Source organism: Carlito syrichta, unplaced genomic scaffold (genome assembly GCF_000164805.1).
Source record: "Carlito syrichta isolate Samal-C Ts95f unplaced genomic scaffold, Tarsius_syrichta-2.0.1 Scaffold288107, whole genome shotgun sequence".
NCBI classification, from domain to species: domain Eukaryota; kingdom Metazoa; phylum Chordata; class Mammalia; order Primates; family Tarsiidae; genus Carlito; species Carlito syrichta.
In genome coordinates, this window is record NW_007232203.1 from 83,146 (window position 1) to 101,836 (window position 18,691).

General features: G+C 39.2%; 1 protein-coding gene across 2 annotated transcripts in view; it reads left to right on the forward strand.

Moving 5' to 3' along the window:
• The window catches only part of LOC103255420 (kalirin), a 234,685-nt gene that overhangs the window by 80,907 nt on the left and 135,087 nt on the right, over positions 1–18,691 (forward strand). For both annotated transcript variants that reach the window (XM_021710102.1, XM_021710103.1), the window contains exon 6: positions 13,722–13,913. In XM_021710102.1, coding sequence (XP_021565777.1) covers positions 13,722–13,913 — 192 coding nt within the window. The remainder of the gene's footprint in view (positions 1–13,721; positions 13,914–18,691) is intronic.

Here is an 18,691-nt window from a genome sequence, read left to right on the forward strand (position 1 = left end):
GATTTTGTTCTTTTTTATGGCTGCATAGTATTCCATTGTGTATATGTACCACATTTTTTTAATCCAGTCCTCTTTTGATGGACAGCATGGTTGCTTTCAGGTTCATGCTATTGTGAACAATGCTGCGATAAACATATGTCTGCAGGTATCTTTTCTATAGAGTGATTTGAGTTCTTCAGGGTATATTCCCAGTAGGGGGATTGCGGGGTCATATGGGAGGTCAATATTTAGAGCTTTTAGGATTCGCCATACTGTTTTCCACAGAGGTTGTACTAGTTTGAACTTCCACCAACAGTGTAGAAGTGTTCCCTTTTCACCACACCCTCTCCAGCAACTGTTATTTTTTGAGTTATTGATAATTGCCATTCTGACTGGAGTTAGGTGGTATCTCAGTGTGGTTTTGATTTGCATCTCCCTGATGATTAGTGAGGTTGAACATTTTTTCATGTGTCTGTTGGCTGCTTGGATATCTTCCTTTGAGAATTGTCTGTTCATATATTTGGCCCATTTTATAATGGGGTTGTTTGTTTTTTTCTTTTCAGCACGTTTGAGTTCCTTGTAGATCCAAGATGTTAAGCCTTTGTCTGACCTGGGGTTGGCAAATACTTTTTCCCAGTCTGTAGGCTGTCTCCCTGCTCTCTTGATGGTTTCTTTGGCTTTGCAGAAGCTTGTCAGTTTAATGAGGTCCCACTTGTCTATCTTCTTTCTTATGGCCTGTGGTTTTCGGGTTTTATTCAGGAATTGGATGCCAGTTCCAATTTCCATGAGGGTATGTCCTTCATTTTCTAAGGTTCTTATAGTTTGAGGTTTTACATTTAGGTCTCTGATCCATTTAGAGTTAATTTTTGTGTATGGGCATAGATACGGATCCTGTTTCAATCTTCTGCTTGTAGTCAGCCAGTTTTCCCAGCACCATTTACTGAATAGGTTCTCCTCTCCCCAGTGGTAGGTGGTGGAGGCTTTGTCAAAGATGAGTTGGTTGAGAAATTGAGGTTTTGCTTCTGGAATCTCAGTTCTATTCCATTGGTCTATATGCCTGTTCCTGTACTAATACCAAGCTGTTTTGATTATTGTAGCTTTATAGTAAAGTTTGAAGTCTGGTAATGTGATACCACCTGCTTTGTTTTTTGTTTTTTGTTTTTTGCTGAGGATTGTTCTAGCTATTCTTGGTCGTTTGTGTTTCCATATGAATTCCTGTGTTGTTTTTTCTAGGTCTGAGAAGAATGTTGCTGGTAATTTGATGGGTATTGCATTAAATCTGTAGATTGCCTTAGGTAAGATGGACATCTTCACAATGTTGATTCTTCCAATCCATGAGCATGGGACATTTAAGGAGGAGTTTATACCAATCCTACTGAAGGTGTTCCAGGCGATTGAGAAAGATGGAACGCTCCCCAAATCATTTTACAATGCCAGTATCTCATTGGTACTCAAGCCAGGTAAAGACCCAACAAAGAAAGAGAACTACAGGCTAATATCTTTGATGAACATAGATGCTAAAATTCTCAACAAGATCCTAGCGAACCGGATTCAACAACACATCTCAAAAATCATCTATCATGACCAAGTAGGCTTCATCTCTGGGATGCAAGTCTGGTTCAACATTCGTAAAACCATAAATGTAATTAAATACATCAACAGATGTCAAAATAAACACCACATGATTATATCATTAGATGCAGAAAAAGCTTTTGATAAAATCCAGCACCCCTTCTTGATAAAAACCCTCGAACACCTAGGCATACGGGGAACATACCTCAAAATAGTTAAAGCCATCTACAAGAAAGCCACAACCAGCATACTCCTAAATGGACAAAAACTGGAACCATTTCCCCTGAAAACTGGAACAAGACAAGGATGCCCACTCTCACCCCTTCTGTTCAATATAGTATTGGAAGTCCTGACTAGAGCAATCAGAGAAGAAAAGTCATTTCCTATTCTTCAAATAGGAAAAAGGAAGTCAAGCTATCTCTCTTTGCAGATGACATGATTATGTACCTTGAAAACCCAAGCAAATCTGTCAAAAACCTCCTTACACTGATAAAAGACTTTGGCAAAGTCTCAGGATATAAAATAAATGTGCAAAAGACAATCGCATTTCTTTACACCAAAAATAAACAAACAGAAACTCAAATAAAAAGCACAATTCCATTCACAATAGCCACAAAAAAAAGAAATACCTTGGCATCTTCCTAACCAGAAACGTGAAAGACCTTTACAATGAAAACTACAAAACACTTTTGCCCACTTTTTAATGGGACTGTTTGTTTTTTTCCTTTTGGTGTGTTTGAGTTCCTTAGATCTTAGATGTTAGGCCTTGGTCAGATATACAGTTGGCGAATATCTTTTCACATTCTGTGGGCTGTCTCCCTGCTCTCTTGATGGTTTCTTTGGCTTTTCAGAAGCTCATTAGTTTGATGAGTTTCCTCTTATCTATCTTATTTCTTATGGTATGGGCGCTTAGGGTTCTGATCAAGAATTGGTTGCCAGTTCTAATTTCTATAAGGGTGTCTCCCACATTTTCTAAGTTCCTTATAGTGTGAGGTTTTACGTTTAGGTCTTTGATCCATTTAGAGTTATTTTTTGTGTGTGGTGATAGGTAGGTGTCCTGTTTCAATCTTCTGCATGTGATCAGCCAGTTTTCCCAGCACCATTTACTGAATAGGTTCTCTTCTCCCCAGTGGTTGTTGTTGGAGGCTTTGTCAAAGATGAGTTGGTTGAGAAATTGAGACTTTGTCCGGAATCTCTATCCTATTCCATTGGTCTGTATGTCTGTTCTTGTACCAATACCAGGCCATTTTGATTACTGTAGCCTTATAGTAAAGTTGGAAGTCTGGAAGTGTGATACCTCCTGCTTTGTTTCTTTTGCTAAGGATTGTTTTGGCTATTCGTGGTCATTTATGTTTCTATATGAATTTCTGTATTGTCATTTCCAGGTCTGAGAAGAATGATGTTGGTAATTTAATGGTTCTTGCATTGAATCTGTAGACTGCTTTTGGTAGGATGGACATTTTAACAATGTTGATTCTTCCTATCCATGAGCATGGAATATTTCTCCATTTGTTGGTGTCTTCTTGGATTTCTTTGAGCAATGTTTTATAGTTTTCATTATAAAGGTCTTTCACTTCTCTGGTTAGGAAGATGCCAAGATATTTCTTTTGTGTGTGTCTGTGTGGCTATTGTGAATGGGATTGTGTTTTTTATTTGGTTCTCTGCCTGCTTGTTGGTGGTGTATAGGAATGCAACTATCTTTTGCATGTTTATATTGTATCCTGAGACTTTGCCAAAGTCCTTTATCAGTGCAAGCAGGTTTTTGACAGATTCTCTTGAATTTTTGAGGTATAGGATCATATAATCAGCAAAGAAGGATAACTTGACTTCCTCTTTTCCTATTTGGATACCTCTGATTTCTTTCTCTTGTCTAATTGTCCTAGCTAGGACTTCCTACACAATGTTGAGCAAGAGGGTTGAGAGTGGGCAGCCTTATCTTGTTCCAGTTTTCAGGGGAAATATTTCCAGTTTCTGTCCATTTAGCAATATGTTAGCTGTGGATTTATTGTAGATGGCACTTACTATTTTAAGGTATGTTCCTTCTATACCCAGTTGTTTGAGGGTTTTTTATGAAGAAGGGATGCTGGATTTTATCAAAAACTTTTTCTGCATCTAATGATATAATCATGTGGCTCTTGTTTTTACATTTGTTGATGTATTTAATTACATTTATAGTCTTGCAAAGGCTGAACCAGCCCTGCATCCTGGGGATGAAGCCTACCTGGTCATGGTGAATGATTTTTGAGATGTGTTTTTGGATCCAATTTGCTAGAATGTTGTTGAGGATTTTTGCATCTATGTTCATTAGGGATGTTGGCCTGTAGTTCTCTTTTTTGGTTGAATCTTTACCTGGTTTGGGTATCAGTGTGATGTTGACTTCGTAAAATGATTTGGGGAGAATTCCATCTTTCTCGATTGCCTAGAATACTTTCAATAGGATTGATATCAGCTCCTCATTGTACATTTTGTTGAATTCTGCTGGAAAGCCATCTGGTCCAGGGTTTGTTTGTTTGTTTGTAGGTTGTTTTCGTATGACTGAGTCAATTTCCTAGGTTGTTATTTGTCTATTTAGTGTCTCAGTGTCTCTTGTTTCAACCTGGGGAGATTGTGTGATGTCAGAAAGTCCTCCATTTCATTTAGATTATCAAGTTTGTTTCCATATAGGTGTACATAGTAATCTCTTATAATCTTTTGTATTTCTTTGGGGTCAGTTGTGATTTGATCTTTTGTATTTCTGATTGTGTATTTGGGCTTTTTCTCTCTTTTTCTTGGTCATTCTGGCTAGGAGTCAATCAATCTTGTTAATTCTTTCAAAGAACTGGCTTTTTGTTTTGCTGATGTTTTCTATGATATTTTTGTCTTCTATGTCCTGTATTTGGGCTCTAATTTTGGTGATTTGGATTCTTCTGCTAAAGTTGGGGTTTTGATGGTCTTCTCTTTCTAGTTCTCTTAGGTGATGTGTTAGGCTCTCAGCTTGTGCTCTTTCCATTTTCTTGATGTGTGCTCATAGAAGTATAAATTCCCCTCTTAGAACTGTTTGTATGGCATCCCAGAGGTTTTGGTAAGATGTTTCTTCACTTTCATTTGTTTCCAGGTAGCTTTTAATTTCTGTTTTGATTTCAGTGTTGACCCAGTAGTTGTTCAGCATCATGCTGTTAAGTTCACGTTTTGGAGGGCTTTGGGGTAATTTTGTTGGTATTGATATTTATTTTTATTCCACTGTGGTCTGAGAAGGTGCATGGAAATATTTCAGCCTTATGGAATTTGTTTATGCTTAATTTATGGCCAAGGATGTGATTGATCTTGGAGTATGTTCTATGTGTTAATTAGTAGAATGTATATTCTGTGGTTGTTGGGTTGAATACTCTGTAGGTATCTATTAAGTCCATTTGATCTAGTGTCAAGTTTAGGCTCTGAATCTCCTTGTTGATTTTTTTGCTCAATGATTTATCTAGGGCTGTTAGTGGGGCATTCAAGTCCCCTGCTATAATCGTGTTAGAGTCAATATCTTTTTTTAGTTTACTTAGTAGTTGCTTTATAAATGCTGGTGCTCCTGTGTTGGATGTATATACGTTTAGGATGGATATTTCTTATTGATGGATTGAACTTTTTATCATTATGTATTGTCCTTTTGTATCTTTTTAAAATTTCTGTTAGCTTAAATGTTATTTTTTCTGATATTAAGATTGCAACTCTTGCCTTCCTTTGTGATCCATTTGCCCAGAAACTCTTTTTTCATCCTTTAGCTTTGAGTCTGTGTGCGTCCCTTGTGGTGAGATGACTTTCCTGGATACAGCAAATAATTGGGTCATGGTTTCTTATTCAGTTTGCCATTTTATGTCTTTTCAGTGGGGCATTTAGTCCATTCACATTCAGGCTGATTATTGAAATGTGATTGTTTATCCCTGTCATGAGTTTTTTTCTTTGTTTGCTTGTTATCCTTTGGCTTTGGGGCTGATATATGTGTGTGTTTTCAAGTTATTTGTTGCACTGTATTCTCTGTTGATTCTATGCTCTGTGGTTCTCTTGGAAAGTGTGTGGTCATTCATTCTTTTTTTTTCTTCTTTATTCTGTTATTAATACCTTTTTAAATGTCCCCTGTAGAGCTGGTCTGGAAGCTATATAATCTCTTAGGGATTGGATCTCTTAGGGAAGGATTTTAATTCTCCATCACTGATGAAGATGAGCTTGGCTGGGTAGGAAATTCTTCATTGAAATTGTTTATTTTTGAGGACTTCGAATATTGGACTCCAGTCCCTTCTTGCTTGTGGTGTCTTTGCCAATAGGTCTGCTGCTATTCTAATTGGTTTACCCCAGTAGGTAGTCTGACCTTTCTCTCTTGTTGCCTTTAGGGTTTGTGTGTGTGTGTGTGTGTGTGTGTGTGTGCGCGCGCGCCTACTTTTTGTAGGCAAATTACATGTATGTGTGTGTCTAGGGGTTGGTTTTCTCATTTGATATCTTGTGGGGGTTCTCCATGTCTCTTGTACTTGGCTGGTCACATCTCTGGTGAGATGGGGAAAGTCTTCTTGGATTACCTCCTGGAATACTTGCTCCAAGTTGTTCTCCATTTCCCTTTCTTCTTCTGGGATACTAATCAGGTGTAGGTTGGCCTCTTGATATAATCACATATCTCTTGTAGGCTTTGTTCTTTCTTTCTGAGTCTTCTTTCTAGTTTTTTACAGATCAGGTTAATCCCATGTTCTGGTCTTCAAGTTCTGAGATTATTTCTTCAGCTAGATTAATCCTGCTTTCCATGCTTGTCATCTTGTTATTTATTTCCACTGATCTCTTTGGAGTTCTTCCTCATTCTTTTCTGGTCACACCCTTTGTCCCATGGCTGGATCAGGGTAGGGGGTGGGGTGCCTGGGACTCAGCACTCATCAGGTCCCTCTGAAGTTTTTGCTTTCAGGATATTCTCCCTGGGTCATGATCAACCCCTGAGTAGTTGATCCGCCAGTCACAGAGATAGGGTCTGTTGTTCCAGGGTGAGCAAGTCGGAGCGCTTTCCTGCCTTGCCTTCAAGATGGTGGTGGGGTACCTCTCTTGTCCTCTTCAGCGGGACTCTGCCTCTGGGCTCCCTCTGCAGCCCCTGCTGCCAGTGCTCAGTCAGGCGCTGAAGTGGTAAAGGAAAACCTGGAGCCTGTGGTCTCTTCTGCTGCAGTCAAGTACCTTTCTTATAGACAACATGTTGTTGGGAGTTGCTTTTTTTAAACTGCCTTTTGATTGTGGTATTTTAACGAGTTATATTTAATGTGATTAGTGATATTTTGGGGTTTAAACCTATCACCCTGTTATTTTTTTTCTATTTTTTTCTGTATTACTTTTTCACCTTTGTTCTTCCTCTTTGGATTAATTTAGTATTCTTATTACTCCAGTTTATCGCCTCTGTTGGCTTATTAGCTATAACTCTTTATTAATATCTATATTAATAACTTTATTAATACTATAAACCCTAAATCAATATTTTAATTATTTATTTAGGGTTTATAGTATTTTAACTTATCACAATTTACCTCCAAATGATATTTTACCACTTTGCATACAGTATAGTAGGCTTGCAATAGTATTCTTTCATTCTTCCCTTGCTGGACTTTGTGCTATTGTTGTTATATATTTCACTCATGCTCATACATATGCTATAATCCCTACACTATATTGTTATTATTTTTTGAGCAGTCAATTATGTCTTAAAGATATTTAAGTAATATGGGGAAAAACTTATTTCCAGTGCTCTTTATTCTTGTATGTGGATTCATATCTCTATCTGTTACTATTTTCTTTCTTCCTGATGGACATCCTGTAACATTTTTTTGTCTTGCAAATTTGCTGGTGAAGAATTCTTTTAGCTTTGTATACCTTAAAAGGTCTTCATTTCACTTTTGTTTCTGAAAATATTTGTGCTGGGCATAGAATTCTAGTTTGACAGGTTTGTTTTCTTTGAGTACTTTTGAGTTGTTGCTCCACTGTCTTTTTGCTTATACTGTTTCTGTTGAGAAGTCTGCTGTTATCCATATCTTTATTTCTCTGCATATAGCTTATCTTTTGTTCCTCTGACTGCTTTTAAGATTTTATTTTCTTTCTCTTTTTTTCTCCCATTGAATTTGATTCAATTTTTATGTTTCTTGGTATAGTTTTATTCATGTTTCTTGTGTGAAGAGTTGTTGAGCTTCTCAGTTCTGTGGATTTATAGTTTTCATTACAGTTCAAACATTTTTGGTCATTTCTTCAAATTATTTTTCCAATCCCCTTTCTTCTAGGGATTTTAATAACATGTATATTAGCCTGTTTGAAGCTCATGGATGCTTCATTTTAAAAATTATTTTTATCACTCAGCATTTCAGTTTGAATTGCTCAGCATTTCAGTTTCTATTGCTAAGTTTTCGAGTTCAAGTAATCTTACCATCTGCAATATCTAACCAGTTGTTGATACAGCCTAATGTGTTTTTCATCTTTATAAGTACAAGGATTTTTTCAATGTCTTTACTCAACTTTCTGAACATATGAAACACAGTTATAGTAACCATTTTAAAATTCTTGTCTGCTAATTTTAACATCTGTTTCATTTCTGGGTCAATTTTTATTGATTTTTTAAATGGTGACATTTCTCACAGGTGATATTTTCTTGCTTCTTGGCATGTCTAGTAATTTTTTACTAGATACTAGACATTGTGAGTTATACCTTGTCAGTTGCTAAATACTTCTGTATTCCTATAAATATTCTTAAGCTTTCTTCTGACATAGTAAAGTTTACTTGGAAAAAGTTTGATCCACTTAGGTCTTTCTTTTAAAATGTACTAGGCAATGTTAGAGTAGTGCCTAGTCTAAGGCTCAATTTACCCTTTTGACCCTTCTTAGTACTCTACCTGACATACCGTGAACCATGAGGTTTTCCAGGCTGACTGGTAGGAATAGGTACAGTTCCTAACTGTATGAATGCTGGGCACTGTTGTCTCAAATCCTTTCAGGTGGTTCTTTCTCCAGCCTCAGGTAGTTTCCTCGCACATATATGTGTGAGGAATTCTCTGCAGATATGTCCTAGAGGAAAGGAAGGAAGGAAGGTGAAAGAGATTTATTAGTTAATTGTAAAGTACTATTCGAATGTAAGGTTTTGGACATTATCTTGGATGCTGCCATTCATTAATGTCAAGGTTCAGAGATAAGTTTTTACCCTCCCCAATGCCTATCCTTTCATGTCTCATTTCTCTATAGTCCTTATGGCTTTGCTCCTTTCCTCTAACTATTTGTTCCAGCCATGCTGACCTGGAAAAATGATAATTATAAGGCAGTTCTCTCCTGGTCCTCTGGTAGTCCTGCTCTCCAGTCCACATGGCATCTTTTAAATAGTAAGGGTGGCTTCCCAGCCTCATTTTCCTCATTCCGAGGGCATAGAGCCAAGTCATATTACCAAGTAACTTAACTCTTGACTCCAGAAGTGTTTTATGTACTGTCTCTCCCACCCCTTACCTTTAAAAAGCCTGTCCCCTGCCCCTCTGCTTAATCCCTGAGAGTCTAAAACCTTACCTATGTTGCTGAAATTCCTGTATTTTTAGAGACAAATTATCCTAGAATGTTCTGTTTCTTCCCTGGGGAAAAAACAAAAAAATAATGTGCCAGGGCTTCTGCAGGAAAATTACAATTATATTTAATGCCTTGGATTGCTAGGGCATTGCACTCTGCTGACACAGGGGTGCGGAGTTGGAGAGAGAAGAATAGGAACCACAACTGTCTGTGTGGCCCAAATGTTTGAATCAGAGGCTCTGGCTGTCTGAAAGCCACAGTGGCTGAGGGATCTATATCCCAGCACTCATAACCCATTTTTTGGCATATCAGTTGAGAAATGTTGATAAGGAGTCAAGTCCAAGGCAGGGATTAGAAGGCTGGAAATGCCTAGGAACTGTACTCAAATTAAGGCCAGACTCTGGCCTTGGATCAGAAGCTGTGGCTGATTTGGTCAGAAGATGAGCAGAAACCTATAGTGATCCTTTCTCCAATGTGGGGACATTGACAGGAGTCAATGTGTTGCTTTGGTAATATTTTAGTTGTCATTCTCTAAGTACATTCCTATTTCAGAGCTGTGCCAGGAAGTAGGATAAACTAAATGCCATTGAACCTGAATTCTAACAGGCAAAGTCTTATACCAGGTAGTTAATGAGGACCAAGGTTTGAATATTAAGATTGGTGGAGATTGATGTATTTTTTAATTTATTCATTCACTAATTATTTATGGAGCACTTACTTGGTGCCAGGCACTAAGGGAGAGATGAAAGACATTATCTGCACCTAATGGATGGGATAAGTAAACATTTGACTATGGCAGGCACCATGGAGGGAGTTGATACAGATCACTGTTATCCCAGAAGAGGGTACCTAAGCCAGTCATGAGAGAGAAGACAATATGAGGATTGGTCTTCTCTCTGGAGGTAGTGATGCCCTGGCTGAGTCTTAAAGGAGGTAGTGATGCCCTGGCTGAGTCTTAAAGGTGAATAAGAGTTGGTAGAGTAGAAAATGAGGGGAAGGGCATTCCAGGCAGAGGAAGAGTGTGTGCAAAAGGCACAAAGGCAAGATTTAGAATAAGAATTTTTGGAAATGCTGATTATTTTATAGACTGTTTGTAGGTAAGTGATGTGAGTTGAAGTTGAAGAGGAAAATCATGTCAGATGAAAAAGACCTTGCATGCCGTGCAAAGGTATTTTACCCCAAAGGCAATGGAAAGCCACTGAATGATTTTAAGTGGAAGAGAGATATAATTGGATCTGAATTTTAGAAGTTCATTCTGGTAGTAATGGCAGGGAGGGCTGGATTCAGATAGAGTCGGGAGGCCAACTTTTGGCACTGACCTCATTGTCTTCTTACCTGTCTTTATTGTCACATACTTTGTAGAATCTATCATCTAGTTTCTCCTGCCTTATTCAGCCTGATTTCCTGCCATTCTTCAATTTTGGGCAGGTTGACTCAGTGTATTCAAACATGCCCCCTTGTTCTTATCTTTGTGTCTTGTTTATTCAACAAACATTTAGTGAGTGCCTATTGTGTACTAGTCACAATGCTTAGCACAGGGAAACCAAAGATTTATGAGACATGAGGCTTGCCTTTAAGGAGCTCACGGACCAGTAGGGAGATATCATGGAGACACATTGTTACTGTGAAGTGTGATAATGGTGGTGGTATGGTATAAACATAGAGAACCCGAACACAAAAAGAGAGCCTTGTCTATAAGAAACCCTCCTCCTTCTCTGCTAAATCCTACTCATCTGCAGGTTCCTGCCTATACCCTATATAGAGACAGAGTAGTGTAACGGGTTGTTGCTTGGGCTTTGAAGCCAGACAACAAGATTTTAATCCTGGGTCTATCATTTGCCAGCCATGTGATCTTGGCCAGAAGTTCTTTATAACCTCAGTTTCTTCATCTGTAAAATGGGTCTGATGGCAGTATCAACTTTATAGGGTTATTGTGAGGATTAAAGGAGATAATATGCATAAAAGCTTTTAGAATGGCCCTTGGCATGTGGGAAATATTTAATAATTATTAGCTCTTATCATTCTCAGTTTTTACTCATTTTCTTTAGCACTTGTATCATGTCAAGAAACTTTAGCCCTTAATAATCTCTTATTATGTTGCATTAGGGGATTTCTCTGTGATAAAGCCAGGAAAGTCCTAGGCAAAATAGCACAGGTTGATCACCCTACATGCAGTAGGCACTTAAATTTTGCTTTTTATTTGTCTTATTGGTCCCAAACCTAATTTGCGAGCAAGCTCACCCTGCCTTGATCTTCATGTGACATTCGCCCTGTGTGCATGTTTGTCTCTTCACATGGTGGGGGTTTTTTTGTTTTGTTTTTGTAAATAAGAACACCAGTCATATTGGTTAGGGGCCCATCCTATTCCAGTATAACTTGATCTTAACTTAACTTATTGCATCTACAGTTACCCTATTTTCAAATAAGCTCACATTCTGTGATATTGGACTAGGATTTCAACATGTGAATTTGGGGGACACACAGTTTAGCCCATTACACCCATGTCTTCTTCAAGTAAGTCCAATTTTAACTTATTGTCTAGAAAATATAAAGTTACATTCTCTGGGTTTCTTTGGGGATTCTTGAGATTCCCTGAGATTTAAGGTAAATAATTTGAGGGATTCCTTAAACAAAACAAAACAAAAAACAAACAAAAAAACCTCTCTCTTATCAGCTATGGACATATATGCTAGAAATTGTGGGCAACTCCATAGGAGTCTTCTTGAACCTGCCACGCAGTCCCTGAGAGCTCCTCCTGCCTGTTTGTCCCCATCTTTCCCTGCATTTCCCTCATGACTCTGGATAACTTCCGTCATTTGCTTTCCAGAATTGACATACCCCTCTCAAACTCAGTGGCAAAGCCTCTTTCCTCACACAAGCTACTCTGTTTTGTCATGAATGTCCCAGTTGGAACCAAATGATTTTCCTCTCCTTCAACCTCTTCTCACCAGCATCAGGACAATGTCTGCCTTGGGAAGTTGCTTTTCAAGCAGCATTCCTTGGGGATCCCCTGAGGCTTCTCCCAGAATTCCTAAAAGTCATGACAAGTGTTTGCTGACAACCAGCTCATCTTCTCCAGGTTCTATGCCAGTACAATCAAAAGTCAGGGTCAACAGCCTCGGAAAGGTTTAACCCTAGTGTATTCATTTCCTAGGGCTGTCTCAACAAAGCACCACAGATGTATGACTTAACAGAATGTATTTTCTCACAGTTCTGGAAACTAGAAGTGTCAGCTGGCCTGTTTTTTTCTGAGGAATGCAAGAGAGAAATCTGCCCTATGCCTTTTTCTTAACTTCTGGTAGCTTGCTGGCAGTCTAGCATTCCTCGGCTTATAGATACATTCCCCAGTCTTTGCCTTGATTTTCACATGGTATTCCCCCTGTGTGCATGTCTGTCCTTTCATTGTTTTTATTTTTCTTTTAATAGGGACGCAAGTCACATTGAATTAGGGGCTCATCCTACTCCAATGTGACTTGATCTTAATATAACTTATTACAGCTGCAATTATCCTATTACGGTCACATTCTGATATATTAGTGGTTAGGACTTCAACATGTGAATTTTTGGGAGACACCGTTCAGCCAATAACATCCAGGTCATCAAGTGAATCCGAACCCCCCCCATGGAGATGTGGAGGCCATACCATAATTGCTCATACATCCCTTTTAATTCTGCACTCCCTATGGCTGTCCTGCTTGTTTACCACTCTATAGAGCACTGCACCTACTCTAGGGGTATTAAGAAATATATGCATACCTGAGTCACCAGCTCTCAGTCAGAATTCATTAGGAGATTTTTAAAAAGGAGAAGCCTGCTGAGGAAAATACCCATGTCATATAATGTAGTAACTATTATAAAGGCAGTGACTCCCATCCTGATAAATTATGATTACAAGTTGGTTGCCTTTTAAAATTCTCTGGAGAACACCATGGTGTGTACAGAAGGGGCTGGAAGACTGTGAGTGAGTGTGTGTGCACATGTGTGTATGTGCATGCAGTAGCTTAAGATAAAGAAAATCACCAGGCTCCTCTCCAGCCTTCCTGAACACATTCTCTGGGCCCACAGGGAGTAGCCTGCATCTCCCCTCTCTGGCTGTGGCCTCTTCCTTCTGTCAGCTCTCTGGAGTCATGGACCTCTTCCCTTCCAAAGAGATAGCTCTGTTCCAAAAGATAAACACCAGTAGTGACAGGGAATTGGGTGGGGGGTGGAAGCAAAGCGAGTCTTCAGTTCGTGTTTCCTTGATGTTCTCACTTAGAGAAACACAGACCATCTTTGTGGGTGTGCTATTTCTGATCCTGGCAGTTACAGCCTGAGATTGTGAGGGCAAGGATGAGTCTCCATGTGGGTGGGGGCTCGGGAGCGATGGGGTACAGAGATTCTTGCAGGTCTCCCAGCTTCCTTTCAGGGACGTTGTGCCTCTGAGAAGTCCCAGGGGTAGACAAGGCCCCTAGCTAGTGCTGCCTGTGCAGAGCAGCTAGGCAGACTGCTGGCTCACAGAGAGGCGTGTCAGCTCTACGCAGCGCCTCAGTGCCAGCTCAGGGAGCTGTCGGCTCAGCGCCCACGCTCCTCCGCTCCAGCTCGGGGGAGCCCCAGGGTGGGCTGTATGAAGGTGCGACTGCAACTTGACTTTGCCTCACTGTTGTCGCTGGCAGAATACATATACCAATGCGGACAAGCTCCTAGAAGCAGCAGAGCAGTTGGCTCAGACTGGGGAATGTGACCCCGAGGAGATCTACAAGGCAGCTCGACACTTGGAGGTGCGCATCCAAGACTTCGTGCGCAGGGTGGAGCAACGGAAGCTTCTCCTGGACATGTCTGTTTCCTTCCACACACACACCAAAGAGGTAAGGGGAGCCAGTGTTGGAGAGGGAGTGTTGGTCCTGGCAGGGTCAGGTCAGCTTTCTAGTAAATTGGCCCCGAAGTTCTGATCAGGGTCCTGAGTGGTCTGGGGGTTACTGGACTCTTAACTTTGGTAATATTAACAATTTGCTCCTGATAGATTGCATTTAGGTCTCTATCAAAATGGGGCAAAATTTCCTCCCATCATCTCTAATGGGGAAGGGGGCTATGGAGGCAGGTGATTGGTGGGGGTAGTGATCTGCTAGAGCATTCAGTCTGCAACTAAAGAAATTTGGAAATTCCTTGTATAGAAATAGTCATAGCAAGAGGAGTGCAGACTTACTTTCTACTCCACACTCAGTTTCTCTTGGTTAGTGTTTTCTATCAGAAATTAGAGTCCTGTAGAACTTTAATTAGGTACCTCTGCTACCAGCAAGGAACATGCAGAGTTTTCAGATATGGTCTATGTTTTAATTTATTTATTAAACAAGAGATTTAATCTTGTTAATGAGATCTGCAGCAGGGTGATAATAAAGTAGGTCCTTACCTTGCCTGAATGTGGAGTGACGGGCAATGAAGGAAGATGGAACTGAGGTGCTCCCCCACCCCAAGGAGGAGGCCAGCTGGGCTTCAGTCCCAGCCTGAATCATTCACCAAGTGGAAAAAGGGGAAGGAAGGATGAATTATCTTAAACTGCTGGAAGGACAGAGGGGCCCCATAGAGAGGAGGAGGATTGCAAACCTGTGATTGCTTTTCATTTCTGATTAACAAGGGACACTCTGAAATTGAGTAAGTGGCCAGGAAGAGGGCACATTTAGCATCTTCTGCAATAACACCCTTGGCAGATGAACTCATTAGATGTGTGCATCCTCAGGTTCCTCCCAGGAATTCATTTTAATAGAGTATTAATTAAAGTTTGATTGCTGTTCAGGAAAAAAAAATTAGTCCTATTTAATTAAGTTGAATTTTGATACTGGGAATACATTAAGAAGCCTGATTGTTACTACTTCATAGGCTTTTCTGACACTTTGTGAGAATGAATGCAATCATTGCAGTGCCTATCAGAGCAAAATATGAAAAGATAATGTTCTCTAAACTGAAATTCCCCAGGCAGATGTAGGGTTGGCAAACTCCCCGAAGCCGCCTGCTTCCTCTCCATGGGACCCACAACTACTCTCTGATGAGTGTCTATAAAGCAAGGGGATTAGCTTTAATCCAGGGTTTTCTGCCTGGTTGTATGCTTGCTTGTGGCTCACCGATTTCTTAATGATGGGCTCAGAAACCAAAAGCATGTGCATTCCCTTTTAATTATGAGCCTATGGGTGATGGAATAGAGCATGAATGAACAGGAGTCATACCCCCAAGGGGGTTGAGGAGGTGCTGGCTGCATGGAGAAGGAGTAGGCAAGGTCAGTTTCCATGGAGCTACCACTCCTGAAAGGATGGCCACGACTTCCAGGAATTCTTTCTAGCTGCATCTTCCACCTTCTGTACTTGGAGCTAGAGGGCTAGGATCCTAGTCCAGATTCTGTTGCTGTGGCCCTGGCCCTGGGTTTCCTTGTCTATAAAATTATGCAACTGGACTTGGTGACCCTAAGGCCCTTGCAGTTCTAATGTGAGTTAAAAATTCCTTTCTTTTTCTCCTCCTCTTCTTCTTTATTTGATATTGATCATAGTAATTAATAGTATTTAAGCCTGAAGTAGTATTGGTGATTTCCTAGCCTAAGATTTGTCTCATTATAAACATTCAATATATATTATATGTTTTTTAATTGGGTACCCACTTTATACTAGACACATATATCATTTTATGTAACTTACATGTTACTCTTATAGATTTCTATCAAACATGTTTTTAAATGAAAAAACCTAAGCTTCAGAAAAGCCTTGTCTAAGGATACAGAGTTTCTTAGTAGTACAACTGAGATTTTACCTGTCTTCTGATTACCTATACTCTATCCTTTTTTCTTCTAATATCTCCTTCTCTCCTCTGTTCTTCCTCCTCCTTACTTTTATTTTTCTTCTTTACATTTTAAAACCCCACATCAGGATCTTAATAGATCGTGCCTAAGAGATATAAAGTGTTGCCAGGTTTGGGGATGTGGGAGACAAGAATAGTCAGGGCTGAATTTATTAACTATTATTTTTCCAGATATTTCTCAAATCTTGCTAAACCTTGTACTATTGTAACCTGAGACTTGTTTCCCTACTGGGACTCAGTTTATAAAGTCACATTTATATGAAATAGTACTAGAGGGAGCAGTATGATACTGGGGACAGGTGAAAAAAAGAGGGGAACTGAAGTTCTAGGCTATCTATCTAATCAATAGCCATGAGAATTGCCATTTTTAAAATTCCAGTTTTACAATAGGAAAAACCAGTGTTCAAAAATTAATAATTTGCCTAGGATTTTCTAACTAGGATGTAGTAAATATAGAAATTGATCCCAGGTCTTTCTGACTCAAAAGCCCGTGTTTTTTCTCCTTTGCCACAAAGACTTTCACCTGAAGGCTAGTTAAATACAAATTGGAGGGATTGTTTTTCCATCAGGAAATTCATTCAAACAGGAAGCTGTCAGGAGATAACATAGTCTCTTTCCCCTAGATCCCAAAATTTGAAAGAAATTTGGGGTAGTCCTGCCTGGATGCAAAGGGTTCTGTGGTTGTAAGGACCATTCTATTCAAGAGATCTGCAACTCTCAGATCATACAGATTTTATTTTTTTCAGGATGAACAGGAAAGCAGCTTTCTGAGTGGCTGCCACAGAGAAGCTGTTCATGGGGACCATGCAGCAGGAATTTGTATCTGCACGTTTTCTCTTAGTCACTCCCACCCAAACCAGCCTGCATGAAGCCCCCTTTAAATGATTAACAAGACAGGGTAGAAAATATGTGTATATATGTATATATGCACACATTAATAATGTATGTGTATATGTGTACACATGCAGACATACATGTGTGCATACACAACACAAACACATCAAGTACAGCAAGATCTTGGATTCCAGGTAGGTTTGATTTCCAGATCTGGTTTTTCATTGGGCATGCTGTTTTATTACAAAATAAAGTGGTACAATACTAATGTACCACTTTTTTTTTCCTAGTAGGAAACTCCCTCCCAAATTTTTCTTAGTGCTTCTTTAAAGTAGGTTTAATAAGAAAGTTGAAGAGTCAACTCAGGCATCTCTTGTTCTTGAAATCCTGCCCTGGTGCTTCCAACTTCTACCCAGACTGGACCTGAGCACTGTGTACATACCTCCATTAGTGTTGTCAGGATGACACTGAGCTGTGATTGTCTCTTCCTCACTAAATTGGGAGTGCTACTTATATGTACACTACACAGAGGCTATAGATGTACAGGTGGGGATACTGCTATATTTTCCTACCACTGTGATACATAGAGGTGCTGAAGAAATATTGAATCAATGGGTTTTCTTGACAATGGGATACTAGTAGTCTCTCCTAAGAAAGGGAACAGGAAAAGAAGAAGGAAAAGCCCATTCAGCCACATTTTTATCTACCCCAGTTCTTTGTTTTGAGCCCTGTAGACATTGCAAATAAAGGGAAGTAGGGTGGGGAGCTTCCCCCTAGGGCCTATATAGCAAGTAGAAATGGATTATTAGAAGTAAGCATCCTTGAATGGTCTAATGAAAGAACTCCTGTGGTTTGATTTTTTTCACTTTTTCCTTAATACCTCTCAAGACTGACCACCTCTCAAACCTTGCTAAGTGTGGGTCCTATTTGATCCTGAGTCCACTGACTCTTGACTCCTTCCTCTTGACTCTACAGGAAAACTTCTGGCTTTTTTATTCAAGTCAGGATTTGTAGTCTGTTAGGGAATTTTAAGTTGCCTTGGTTGTTTCTCCCTCACTGTGAATAGAGTCAATGGAAGGAAAATCTTCTGCTCAACTTTGCCAAAGTAGACTTGGGTATTGTTAATAGTGTTATAGATTCTTTCTACCTAATTATGGCTACTTTTTTTTCTTTCTTTTCTCCTTTTCTTGCTCCCTTCTTACAATCATTTTCAGGTTTTGTTTATTTTTTTGTTGTTTTTTGCCTTGGCGCCAATATATAACACAGTGTCATCATAGTGTATAATTTTCATGGAATGAAAGCCCCCTTTATAGGAGACTTCTGACTGGGAACTGAATATCCATCTTCATAAATTATTTAACTTAGACTTCCTATGACTCTCCAGGCTGAAGTTCATTATTTTACTTTTGCCCACTTCCCACGTCTAATTTTTACTCTAATTAATATCAGAGAGGAAACAGGAGGAGAATATAAAAACATAAACTCCAGCCTCATTTCTTCTGCAAATTGAAGATTCTGCTTAATTCTATTGCACTTGTTTTGTAAATTCTTCACTATTGTAAGAATCTGGAGGGTTAAATTGTCTAACCATTTCATCACCATGTTATTTATAATCTTGAATCATTAGAGACTATCTAAAGGTTTCACACTGGGTGATTTTGCTAAACAAATTATACTGTACCTGTATAGTAAAATATTACACAGTCATTCTGAATCACATTGCCAAAGATCATTAATGGCATGAGAAAAGGCCTGTGGTATGATATATAAAAACTGCATATCCATAATTTCAATAAAACACATAAAATAAAGACCAGGAGTAAAGATACCAAGAATTTAAGAATGTTATGAGTGATTTAATTTTTTGCATATTTTTCTGTTTTGCAAGTTCCTTTTAATGTTATTTTCAGTTTATAACCAGGAACAATCCTAATATATATTATTTTTAAGAAGCAAAATCTTTCATTTC